The sequence below is a fragment of the Physella acuta genome, unplaced genomic scaffold (assembly GCF_028476545.2).
Source record: "Physella acuta isolate Inbredline_101_S28 unplaced genomic scaffold, ASM2847654v3 ptg000506l, whole genome shotgun sequence".
Taxonomy (NCBI): domain Eukaryota; kingdom Metazoa; phylum Mollusca; class Gastropoda; family Physidae; genus Physella; species Physella acuta.
Genome location: NW_026732025.1, coordinates 422394 through 435429, shown reverse-complemented (window position 1 = coordinate 435429; position 13036 = coordinate 422394). Strand labels below are relative to the sequence as shown.

Here is a 13036-nt window from a genome sequence, read left to right as displayed (position 1 = left end):
GTGAGTGCTTTAGTGGCTCAGCTTGACCTGCCTCACACTGTTACATACCCCACCCCTCCTGTAGCCGTTTGAATTTACTTGGCGTTATGTATCTGATAGTATATAATGTATCTGATAGTATATAATGTATCTGATAGTATATAATGTATCTGATAGTTTATAATGTATCTGATAGTATATAATGTATCTGATAGTATATAATGTATCTGATAGTATATAATGTATCTGATAGTATATAATGTATCTGATAGTATATAATGTATACGTGTTTTTAAATAAAATTACACTACTTTGTGCGTATGGTAGTTGTCTGAAGTTATTGTATTCAAGTTAAGTTTGTGATAGTTTAGTGGTCCGCGGGTGTATGTCTTGTAGCTACTTATTGCTATTAACCTTAAACTAATCCAGATCTAAGCCCTACTCTCGTACGTAGTTCCAACCTTGAGTATATGAAGACTGCCACTAAAAATTACCTTGAAATTACAGTTTATCTAACCTGCACTTTAAACTATACCATTTATAAGACACGTAGTTTAAAAAAAAATCCTTCTCTTCTGACTGTCCAGAAACGCGAGCATCTTTGACAAGAAGCGACCGGAAGACCCGACCCAGCTGATCTACACGTTTGAAGTGACAGAGCTGGTTGGCATCGTCTCTCTGCTCTACGGCATGCTGCTCCACTCTGGGGCGCCCAGCCGCAGCATTGACAGCCTCCCGCGAGAGTTGGCGCCCCAGACGGTCAGCATCATCCTAGCCGGACTGCGCATGCTCAACTACATGGCCGTGCTGGACCTACAGATGCTACAGGTGAGTTCTGTGGGGGAATGTGTGTGGGGGAGACTGTAGCAAGTGTGTGGGGGAGACTGTAGCAAGTTAAGGGGGGGGGGGGAAGGGGAAGAAATAGTGATGTGGCACACATTCTGAATCTTTTAAAAGAACAACACAATTTTATTTTGAATTATTGTTAAGTACAAGATTTGACTTCATTTTACATGATGTGCCTCTAAAATTTTCGGACCAGTGGAGGGGGAGGGGGATAAAAATAAAAAAATACATTGACATCTCACAAGAACCGCTCCGAATATGTAGATTTTTTTCTCAGTTTTTCTTACTCCCTCCACCCCCCCCCCCCCCTTCTACTTTAAAATTGTGTTTTTTGTAATTGCCATTTAAAATATAATGATCCTAACGAATTATCAAATAATGACCGTCATTATGTCTGTACCGTATGTCTCCCCGTGATTTCAGCAGTGTGTATCAGATATTTTCCCCACGGTGGAGATGGACCAAAGCTGTTTGCACATATCGCCACACGCTGGGAGGCACAACCGGATAGCTCTGTGCTCCCCACGCTCTCAAACACAGGGGGCAACAGTTGCATTGTTTGTCAAACCCTTCATCGCACTCGTACTCAATGCCACCCCCACCCTCCTTCATAGTTCCCCCCCATCCCCTTTGATAGTCCCCAGCCTCCTTCATAGTCCCCACCCTCCTTCATAGTCCCCCCACCCCCACCCCTTGATAGTTCCTTTCCCCCCCCCCCCCCCCCCCCCCGTCTACTTTTGTTTTAGAGATTTATTATATTAAAAAAATGTCTCGTCAGATAACGGTATCAACAGTTTTTTTTTGTCAACTCGGATGTAGGGACCACCTGTCAGTGATATCTTTGGTTGTATTTACGTGTTCAATATTGAGGGGTCTGAATAGTGGTTAGAACATGGATCAAACTAGCTTGGTGATCTCGTTGATACAAAAGTTGATAGAATCACCATACCGTAGATCCATTATATCACTAGGTTGGTGATCTCATTAATACAACCAAAGTTGATAGAATCACCATTTGACAGATCCATTATCCTACTAGCTTGGTGATCTCATTAATACAACCAAAGTTGATAGAATCACCATACGACAGATCCATTATCCTACTAGCTTGGTGATCTCATTAATACAACCAAAGTTGATAGAATCACCATACGACAGATCCATTATCCCACTAGCTTGGTGATCTCATTAATACAACCAAAGTTGATAGAATCACCATACGACAGATCCATTATCCCACTAGCTTGGTGATCTCATTAATACAACCAAAGTTGATAGAATCACCATTTGACAGATCCATTATCCCACTAGCTTGGTGATCTCATTAATACAACCAAAGTTGATAGAATCACCATACTCTGCCAGCAGAGCCAGTCTGAAATAGGGAGGAGTCGTTTCAATCTTCACGTGAATATTTGGCCTTTTTCTGCTATCTTGCCTGCATAACTAGCAAGTACAGCCGCGCTCTTTCGGCTTGTGATGAATGTGGGAAATTTATAATAGACACCTGCCCTGCTGGGGTCTAGGGTGCAGTCAACCCCAAAAGAAAAAGGAGAGAGGCGTTTATTTTTACAGCTCTTGCTTCTTGTCCACTAGTGGCCGTGTCTTTGGGTTGATCTTGTTCCCCTAGTACTAACTGGACGGTGGTAATTTGACATCAAGTCTAGTCGTTACCTTGTACGGGTGGAGGTCTAGGGGTGCAGTCAACCCCATATCTAAAAGAAAAAGGAAAGAGGCGTTTATTTTTACAGCTCTTGCTTCTTGTCCACTAGTGGCCGTGTCTTTGGGTTGATCTTGGTCTCTCAGTACCAACTGGACGGCGGTAATTTGACATCAAGTCTAGTGGTTACCTTGTACGGACACTAGGTCTACATCTCAAAGCAACTGTTTGTTTTTCTTACTTTTCATGTAGTCGCCCCAATTATGTTGTGCTCAAGTGTATTCCCCTCTTACCACCCAGCCCCGCGCCCTTATCGACCTCGGCCACTAAACGGAAGCAAGCGGTTGACAGATAGAATGATACGGTTTACGAACACGCCCGCAATATGTCTGAACTCTGATGAGTGCGTGTGTAGGTAGTGTGATAAAAAAAAATGGAGCTAAAAACATGAAGGAAACAAGGAGGCTTGGAGCGGATGGGAAGCGAGGGAGACAAAAGGGCGAAGTCTGCCTTTGGCGTTGGTGACGGCGTTTCTCTTATTTCTTCCATCAGAAGAATGTTTTCTCTAGTAACCGGCTCCGGCCGTCTGGTATGGGGGCGTCTCGGGGAGACGCGGGGATTCGTTAAATAGGCAGATTATATAGGAACTTGTACTTGGTAAATATAAGCACAACCAAAACACGTTCGCTGGGTGGTCTGCCTTTGTAGTGCATACAACCGGAAGTTTGAAGTTGGCCACGTCTGGTTTGCGTCATTGACAGAGACTTTAAGTGGTCGAGTTTCTTGACAGTGTTCAATTCTCATGTCAGTGTTTTAGTTTTTTTTTTTTTTTGTCAATGTTTTAGTTTCTTGTCAATGTTAGAATTCTGCTAACTTTTTTATAACTCATCAATAAACTAAAATAAAAAGTTCTGAAAGCTTATCCTGTATCGAAAGTTGGCCTAGACATTGAACTACTTCTTTAGGGTGCGACTGTGTTTATTGTCAGTGTAAACGGGGCCCCAATTTCTTATTACTGAACCCCCCCCCCCCCCTCCCCAGATATGAGTATATATGGGTATTCTCGAACTAGTAATGTTTTTTGTGGGAATTCAAATGCCATGAAGGCCCTCTGAATTTATAGATGGCTCTTGTGTATACTCCGTTTTTTTTTTTATTTTCCACCGTGCCTGGGGTGGGGGGGGGGGACGACACACAATTCAAATAAAACCTCATGACAACAGGTATTTCAACCTCCACTAGGCCACCACAAAATTATTTATTTTCTATTACTCAAGTCCACTAGCTTAACCCCTGAAGTCTACGGAACACATGCCCCCCCCCCCATCTCCATTGTAATGGTTTGTTAAATCTATAGTATAGTCATGCATTAGTTTAACTTTAATGTATAACGTAATGTATCTCAACAGAAATTAAACTGCCTCTAGCGTAAGCGGCCCTTAACTTTGACCAGTACTAATCCACTCTCCTCTCTAATAATAATACACCCAGGCGAAGGGGGCCCCAACAGTTATATCAATTAAACTACTCAACTCTAATGATATATACATGTAAGTGTAGGGGGCCCAATGGCACCACAAACATCAAACCAGACAGCCATTTAATGATAAATAGAGCTAAGTGTATAGGGCCCCAACAGTCGGCACTACAGGGATCAAATAATCAAGACCTTGGTAGGTCTAAACATTTATCGTCGGGCCTATAGAGCTAAGTGTATAGGGCCCCAACAGTCGGCACTACAGGGATCAAATAATCAAGACCTTGGTAGGTCTAAACATTTATCGTCGGGCCTATAGAGCTAATAGTATAGGGCCCCAACAGTCGGCACTACAGGGATCAAATAATCAAGACCTTGGTAGGTCTAAACATTTATCGTCGGGCCTATAGAGCTAATAGTATAGGGCCCCAACAGTCGGCACTACAGGGATCAAATAATCAAGACCTTGGTAGGTCTAAACATTTATCGTCGGGCCTATAGAGCTAAGTGTATAGGGCCCCAACAGTCGGCACTACAGGGATCAAATAATCAAGACCTTGGTAGGTCTAAACATTTATCGTCGGGCCTGGCATCTGGTCCTGCATCAAGGTGAGGGCAGGGGGCGTGAAGAGTTTGGCAGGTACCACGGCCTGACGAGCGGCTGGAGGTTTGATTCAATTACCCCTACCTGGAGCTGTGGAGCCTCGCTTGTTTGCAGAGTTAAAAGGTTATGGGGAGCTTGTTTTGTTTTCACTGCTAGTCGCCTCGACAAATCTACGGGCTCTTCCCACTAAAAATGTTTACCGTGTCGCCTGCCCATTATTTCTCAGTTCACGGAAAGCCTTGGGATCATCTCCAGAAAAGTGACAACTGCGTTTACTTCATTAAGAAGTTTGGTTAGCACGGGGGATCCCTGCACTATTCTACGCGTCATAACATTCGCATTCTTCTCACTTACCCATCTCTGGCGTTACACAAATATATACGCTCTCTAACGCTGTGGCTGTTAGGCTATTTTCTTGTTTGAATTCGACCCATACCCTTCGACCCATACCCTCGCCCCTTTTGTTTACGATCTAAGGTGAACGGTGAATTAAACTCGCTAGATAATAGAGATTTATTTGTAATACATTTGTCGATAAAGACCTAACTAATATAAATCAATTTAAAATGCACATTAGCAATACGTTTATCTCACAATTAGGTTTAACCAAGAGTTATTTTTATCTTATTGCAATTGCTAGTAAAAATGCATTAAAATAACGTAATGCTAAAAATGTAAATAAACACTAAATTTTATTTTCTATTTACCGAAAACGAAACCTGCATAAATTATATATTATGAATGTCAAAGATTTGAATCTAACGTGCATTAATTAATAAATTTCCTGTATAAACATAAGCCCCGTTCACAACGAGATGTTAGAGATAAGCTGCGATAGCTATCCCGAGCCTCTAATTTTCCTGTAGACATCCTACACCGGGCCCCTGACTCCCCTAACAGAGCCCCGGCTGCCGTACGAGTTATTGTTTAGGGAACATGGAGCGCCTGATTGTTGGAGTCTAGCACAATGTTATCAGCAGCTGGTCGGGTTATTCATAATTCTAGAGCACTGCTGGAGTTGGTGGGTGTTTCCGTCATCAGATAACTGCTCTAGTCGCAAGCTGTCCAGTGTGTTGGTCAAGGGGTGTACACGTCACAGCTATTGGCTTTAGACATGTGTATGTTGTGGAGGTTGTAAGATAACTGCTGATGGTGCAAGCTGTCCAGTGTGTTGGTCAAGAGGTGTACACGTCACGACTATTGGCTTTAGACATGTGTATGTTGTGGAGGTTGTAAGATAACTGCTGATGGTGCAAGCTGTCCAGTGTGTTGGTCAATAGGTGTACACGTGATAGTGCAAGCTGTCCAGTGTGTTGGTCAAGAGGTGTACACGTGATAGTGCAACCTGTCCAGTGTGTTGGTCAAGGGGTGTACACGTCACAGTTATTGGCTTTAGACATGTGTATGTTGTGGAGGTTGTAAGATAACTGCTGATGGTGCAAGCTGTCCAGTGTGTTGGTCAAGGGGTGTACACGTCACGACTATTGGCTTTAGCCATGTGTATGTTGTGGAGGTTGTAAGATAACTGCTGATGGTGCAAGCTGTCCAGTGTGTTGGTCAAGGGGTGTACACGTCACAGTTATTGGCTTTAGACATGTGTATGTTGTGGAGGTTGTAAGATAACTGCTGATGGTGCAAGCTGTCCAGTGTGTTGGTCAAGAGTTGTACACGTCACGACTATTGGCTTTAGACATGTGTATGTTGTGGAGGTTGTAAGATAACTGCTGATGGTGCAAGCTGTCCAGTGTGTTGGTCAAGAGGTGTACACGTCACAGCTATTGGCTTTAGACATGTGTATGTTGTGAAGGTTGTTAGATAATCTAGTCGCAAGCTGTCCAGTGTGTTGGTCAAGAGGTGTACACGTCACGACTATTGGCTTTAGACATGTGTATGTTGTGGAGGTTGTAAGATAACTGCTGATGGTGCAAGCTGTCCAGTGTGTTGGTCAAGAGTTGTACACGTCACCACTATTGGCTTTAGACATGTGGAGGTTGTGGAGGTTGTAAGATAACTGCTGATGGCGCAAGCTGTCCAGTGTGTTGGTCAAGAGGTGTACACGTCACGACTATTGGCTTTAGACATGTGTATGTTGTGGAGGTTGTTAGTTAATCTAGTAGCAAGCTGTCCAGTGTGTTGGTCAAGAGGTGTACACGTCACAGCTATTGGCTTTAGACATGTGTATGTTGTGGAGGTTGTTAGATAACTGCTGATGGTGCAAGCTGTCCAGTGTGTTGGTCAAGAGGTGTATACGTCACAACTATTGGCTTTAGACATGTGGAGGTTGTGGAGGTTATTAGATAATCTAGTCCAGGGGTCTCCAAACTTTTCAGTCAGAGGGCCGCATTACCCATCAAATTTCAGTTCGGGGGCCAGTTTCTTCCAGGCATGTCTTTAATTTTTCTGGGCAAAGTTCCTCAGCCATCACAAACAGACAATTTTTCCTTGGACAAAAAGATCTCCGCGGGCCGGATGATAGAACTTCGCGGGCCGCATCCGGCCCGCGGGCCGTAGTTTGGAGACCCCTGATCTAGTCGCAAGCTGTCCAGTGTGTTGGTCAAGAGGTGTACACGTCACGACTATTGGCTTTAGACATGTGTATGTTGTTAGATAACCTAGTCGCAAGCTATCCAGTGTGATGTCAAGAGTTGTTCATGTCGCGATTAGAAACATGAATAAAATTGATCTGTCTGGGGCTTAGTGTTCTAGTTGATATAAAATAAAAACCTCAAGTCGTCATTACTGGCCATGTAATACTGTCCTCAATAATCCGATCATCTGAATTAATCATTCATCTTTAATTGAGTGATTAAAGTTAAATGCCTAATGCTCACGGGCTGGGAAATTTATGTCTATGCTATTGGACAAAATTATAAGCAATAAAACTTGATATCGCTTCAAACAGCGGCACGTCTCTTGAATAATCCCAGCAATTTCCCCTCTCTGTTCGACTCATCTGTTTATTCCCCGTGTTAAAAAGGTCCAACACGCTCTCATTGATGTCATTTGTCAGACATTCGTCCCGTGATCTCTGCCCCCTTCAGGTGGAGCCTAATTGGCCTAAGTTTGAGGGCGTCTCCCCTGTCGGACGTGCCCCGACAGATAGGAAGCAGAGCGCCCTGGCACAGCGCAGGTGACCGGGCCGGGTGTAGATTGAATTATTCCCGTCTTGTGTTTTCCCCTCCGTCTGTTTACACATGTGATAGTGGCCGGCAGATTAGCGCAGGATAACTCCTCCTTCCCGACGTCGGGGCATCTGCACGGGCTGTCATAAGACTGTATGGACGTTGATTTCGTCTGCTCCTGAATTACGACTTCATTTTTCAATCAAGACACTTGACGTCTGATGCGAGACGTGTCGGTGTTGATTGTTTAAAAAAAACGTACTTGTTGTTTTTTGGTGTCATGTTGTATTTTTGAATTCGAGTTTTAGCTGGGTAGGCACAAAGATTAAATAATTGTCGATTTTTATAAAAATAGCTGAAGTTATTACATATTGTGAGACTATAATGACCAGACTCACATTTCAATGTAAAATTTCCGTAGAGTCGTGTAATTTCTAGTGTGATAACATGGTGAAAGTGTGTATGCTCCAGTCACTTGAATGGATATAAACAAACATGATATTAAACTGAAATATAAATGTTTGATAGAAGAGTTCCAATGGAGAATGTAATTGCGTGTGTTAACATTGGTACCTACTGAGAGAATGTAATTGCTTATGTTAACATTGTTACCTACTTAGAGAATGTAATTGCATATGTTAACATTGTTACCTACCGAGATAATGTAATAGCATATGTTAACATTGGTATGAGAGAATGTAATAGCATATGTTAACATTGGTACCTACTGAAAGAATGAAATTGTATATGTTAACATTGGTATGAGAGAATGTAATAGCAAATGTCCACATGTGTACCTAATGAAGGTTTGTTCCTCCACAGAGCACCCTGGGAGAAGAGGGCCTGTCTCTGGAGTTCCGTCACATCGCCAGCTACCTCATCTGGTACTGCTCTCACGTCACAGCGGAGGAGCTGCTCCATGAGGTGGTACTCTGTGTGGGATACTTCTCTGTCCTTCACCCTGACAATCAGGTCAGTTGCTTTTACACTCGTCATCTCATATTCATTGTTAGATACATTTCATACCTTGTTCTGTAGTGTTAATTTTATTGCTTTCTCAGAAAAGTAATTGTCTGAATCTCTTAACACTTAGGTGCATAATGGCTTAATGTAACATTCATACACACTGTAAAATGCTTTCAAAGTTTTAAAAATGAAATGGAATGTGTGGTTGTCATGTGTATTTAAAAATTATAATGTACATTAGTCATGTGTGAAACAATAACCACAAGCTCCCCAAAGCTGTAAGCTACACTAAATATATTACCTCGCTCCAGCTCCTGAAGTTTGAAGCTTCCCTTGTACTGTAACTTCTAAAACATTCCTTCCTATAAACTCATATGGAGTTGTAAACTCCCTTAAGCTCCTCTGGGATTGTAAGTTCCTTAAAATGTGTAAGCTTCACTAGAGTTGTGAGCTCCGCTAAATTAGTATTAGTAATCCCCAGTCATTATGTAAGCTCCACTAACTTCGAAAGCTCAGTGTATGAGCTCCAATTGTACGCGGTTGTAAGATGGGCTTAAGTTTGACTTTCTGCTCAACTCAGCCATCACACTGTCGGCCATCACACTGTCGGCCATCACACTGTCGGCCATCACACTGTCGGCCATCACACTGTCGGCCATCACACTGTCGGCCATCACAGTGTCGGCCATCACAGTGTCGGCCATCACAGTGTCGGCCATCACAGTGTCGGCCATCACTGTCGGCCATCACAGTGTCGGCCATCACAGTGTCGGCCATCACAGTGTCGGCCATCACAGTGTCGGCCATCACAGTGTCGGCCATCACAGTGTCGGCCATCACAGTGTCGGCCATCACAGTGTCGGCCATCACAGTGTCGGCCATCACACTGTCGGCCATCACACTGTCGGCCATCACAGTGTCGGCCATCACAGTGTCGGCCATCACAGTGTCGGCCATCACAGTGTCGGCCATCACAGTGTCGGCCATCACAGTGTCGGCCATCACTGTCGGCCATCACAGTGTCGGCCATCACACTGTCGGCCATCACACTGTCGGCCATCACACTGTCGGCCATCACACTGTCGGCCATCACACTGTCGGCCATCACAGTGTCGGCCATCACAGTGTCGGCCATCACAGTGTCGGCCATCACTGTCGGCCATCACAGTGTCGGCCATCACAGTGTCGGCCATCACAGTGTCGGCCATCACAGTGTCGGCCATCACAGTGTCGGCCATCACAGTGTCGGCCATCACAGTGTCGGCCATCACAGTGTCGGCCATCACTGTCGGCCATCACAGTGTCGGCCATCACACTGTCGGCCATCACAGTGTCGGCCATCACAGTGTCGGCCATCACAGTGTCGGCCATCACAGTGTCGGCCATCACAGTGTCGGCCATCACTGTCGGCCATCACAGTGTCGGCCATCACAGTGTCGGCCATCACACTGTCGGCCATCACAGTGTCGGCCATCACACTGTCGGCCATCACAATGTCGGCCATCACACTGTCGATCTACCTTAACGCCTGTGTAAGATGGGCTAAAGTTTTGACTTCCTGCTGTACTCGGCCATCACAGTGTCGATCCACCTTAACAGCATCTGACATTCAAGTTGTGCACTGAGAATTTCACAACTCCCATAGCCGCCGCCAGTGTAAATTATTAATTCCCCATAACAAAATGTGACAAAGAGTCGTGGAGACGTCCTCGCTCGGTATGTGTGTGGTGACGTCGTGTGAGGAAAACAGACTCGCTCTAGCGAAGGTTAAAGGGAACTGGGGGTGTAGTTTGGTGGGAGCTGCATTCCTGAATACAGAAGCTTTTGTTTCTAGGTTCAAATCTTATATCGAGTAATTTTCACGGAGTTTTTCACTACAGCACAGTTCCATGGACTTACTAGTAATGTTACCATGTCCATCGTTGGAATGTTTTTTTTACATTAACATATCTTAGGTGTATTAATTAGTTTTAAAATAAATTAATTAGGGTTGATAGCACATGCCTGACACACAAAATTACGTACCTTATTAACCGTACCCTTTTCAGAAAGCAGAAGAATTTTCATATTAACCGCTTTATTTTTAATTTTTTTCGTTCACCTGTTTTTGAAAATCCGTCTATAATACTATTAAAATCCCGTCAGTCTGTCTTACAAAATGTAGCAATTTTCAGCTGTTTACACATATCAAGATATGAAACAATTGTGTTGTAGGGGAGATGACCGTCATGTCTACATAAGAAATGAAAAGGGAAATAACTTGTCCACGCCCTCTCCGTGAGGTGGTGCTGCCGGGTGTTGTTTAAAATGGAAGGGTCTCTATGGGAGTTTGAATGGGTCTGTTTTAGAGTGGGACGTGACACTTGTCTTTTAAAATTTTGATATTAAATTTGATCCCTGTGAATCGGATTTTAAAATGTTTTCTCCTCTCACTTCCCCGCCCCCCACATAGGAAAAAATATTCCTCCTAACCTCTGCTTGCGATAAGTTGTTTGTACCCTTTGCCATCGATACTTAGTTCTTTGCGTGGACTTTTAAAAACTGTGCACGCTTGTCTGGCGTCGCCATCTTGCCAGTCTTTGACGTCCCTGGAGACAGCGGCCCCGACAAAGGGAGTCATTTGTCCTCTCTATCAAGCCCTTTTTTCTCCGGCCGTGACAGCAGCATAAGGGAACCTAATCATTGTCCTCGGTGTCCGGGCGTGCCCCGAACGCCAGGGCTCATGAAAACTCCGCGGCCTGGACGAGAGCTCCCACCGACTGCTCTCCTCCTCCCCCATGACCCAACAATGAACGAGACACTTCTAATCAACTTCCAATCACCCGGCTACAAACAAAAGCTCTTTTCCTAACTGAGCACCGGACTCCCCAGGGGCTCTTCATCGTCCGGAGTTATTTTTTTTCCCCTGTCTTGTGTCTCACAATATTAAATGCTCTTAACTTTTTATCTTTCTTCCGTTGAGCACATCTCTAGAGGTGGCTCCCGTGTAGGTTAGATCTGTAGTGAGAAAATGAGTCCCTGTACTTAGCGGTTAAAAAACAAATCCTTACACACTTGGTACTTCGTCAGTTTTCTACCTTTGTATATAGCATTGTCTATTCTTTCTTTTAAATTAACTATATACGCATGAAATAAAGTAGGCCTATTCCTATAGTTAGGAAACAAAAAACGGAGCATCAGTGAAGTTTGATGTGGAGCCGTCCACTGAAGTCTTCTGGTCGTGACAGTTTGGAGAGGGCACAGATTATCTTAGTGCCCGGCATCAGGCCCTAGAGAAAAAGCCTGTCTTCATTGATTTTCAATGACGGCTTATTTTCTTCTCTTTTTCTCTTTCTCTCCCTCCCTTTTCTTCCCCTCCCCCTCCTCTGCTATAACTTTGGGGCTATAAAGAAAGGAACATAAAAGGGGTAGCTATTGCCTACATTTTCTGAGAAGCTCTAACCTCTATTTAAGCGTCAGTGTTGGCTAATTCCGGTAACTGCATAACTGCAACGAATTCTCATTCCTCATTTACACTAACAGCGAGGACAAGAAGATTTCTAAAGCTACAAAATTTGTCTTCTTTTTATGCCTAGTACATTTAGACATTAACTTTGAGAAATGGAAGATGGTTACATATCCCACCATCAGTCAATGCTATCTTATTATGTTTTGTGTCTGGGTTTTTTTTCTTTCACTGGTACTTGAACTTAATAATTAAGTTATGAAACCTTGCAAGAGGTCACTTCTGCTAATGTTAACACTTTGCTTCTCATTTATTTTGATGACGACACACATGAAACTGGCCTGTTTTGACTACTACATTTCACTGATCTACTCTATTAGAGGCTCGCTGATCAGTAGCTTTGTGCACGGCCCCGGTATAATCCCCACTCCTGATATGAAAATTACTGGAATTAATTCGCTCCATGTCAATAATTAAGAGTGAACTAGTAACCCAAGGGCAGATCAGCCCCTAATATACTTATTTACCAACTGTAAAAGCCCTTGCTCTAATTGCGATACCTGCATATGACGCTGCATCTCTAGCAACTGGCTCGGCTTTTGTGTTCGGGATAATCGTCGACTCTATGCGGGCACCGAACGTCTAATTAATCAGTGAATGGGGGGAGGGGCGAGACGGGATATGCTTAATAATATAGGAAATCCCTATGGTGGTTGCCTGTAAATACAAACAGGATTTGATGCGTTGATTGTGTCGTGGAACTGTTCCGTGATGTCAGGTCAATGTTTTTAAGTGCTTGCTCCAGCAGTCAGTGTTTGGTTTTTCTTTATATATTTTACGTTGTGTAGATCTCTCCACCGCTACAACATGGTACCTTACTTTATTTTATACCTCATACATGTACATATTATGTTCCATGGGAAGTGGGTAAGGTATT

At 43.7% G+C, this 13036-nt stretch overlaps 1 protein-coding gene across 4 annotated transcripts in view; it reads left to right on the top strand.

Annotated features, from left to right (window-relative positions):
• The window catches only part of LOC131944723 (S phase cyclin A-associated protein in the endoplasmic reticulum), a 51172-nt gene that overhangs the window by 26335 nt on the left and 11801 nt on the right, over positions 1 to 13036 (top strand). For all 4 annotated transcript variants that reach the window (XM_059305516.1, XM_059305515.1, XM_059305514.1 and 1 more), the window contains 2 exons: positions 567 to 807; positions 8511 to 8660. In XM_059305516.1, coding sequence (XP_059161499.1) covers positions 567 to 807; positions 8511 to 8660 — 391 coding nt within the window. The remainder of the gene's footprint in view (positions 1 to 566; positions 808 to 8510; positions 8661 to 13036) is intronic.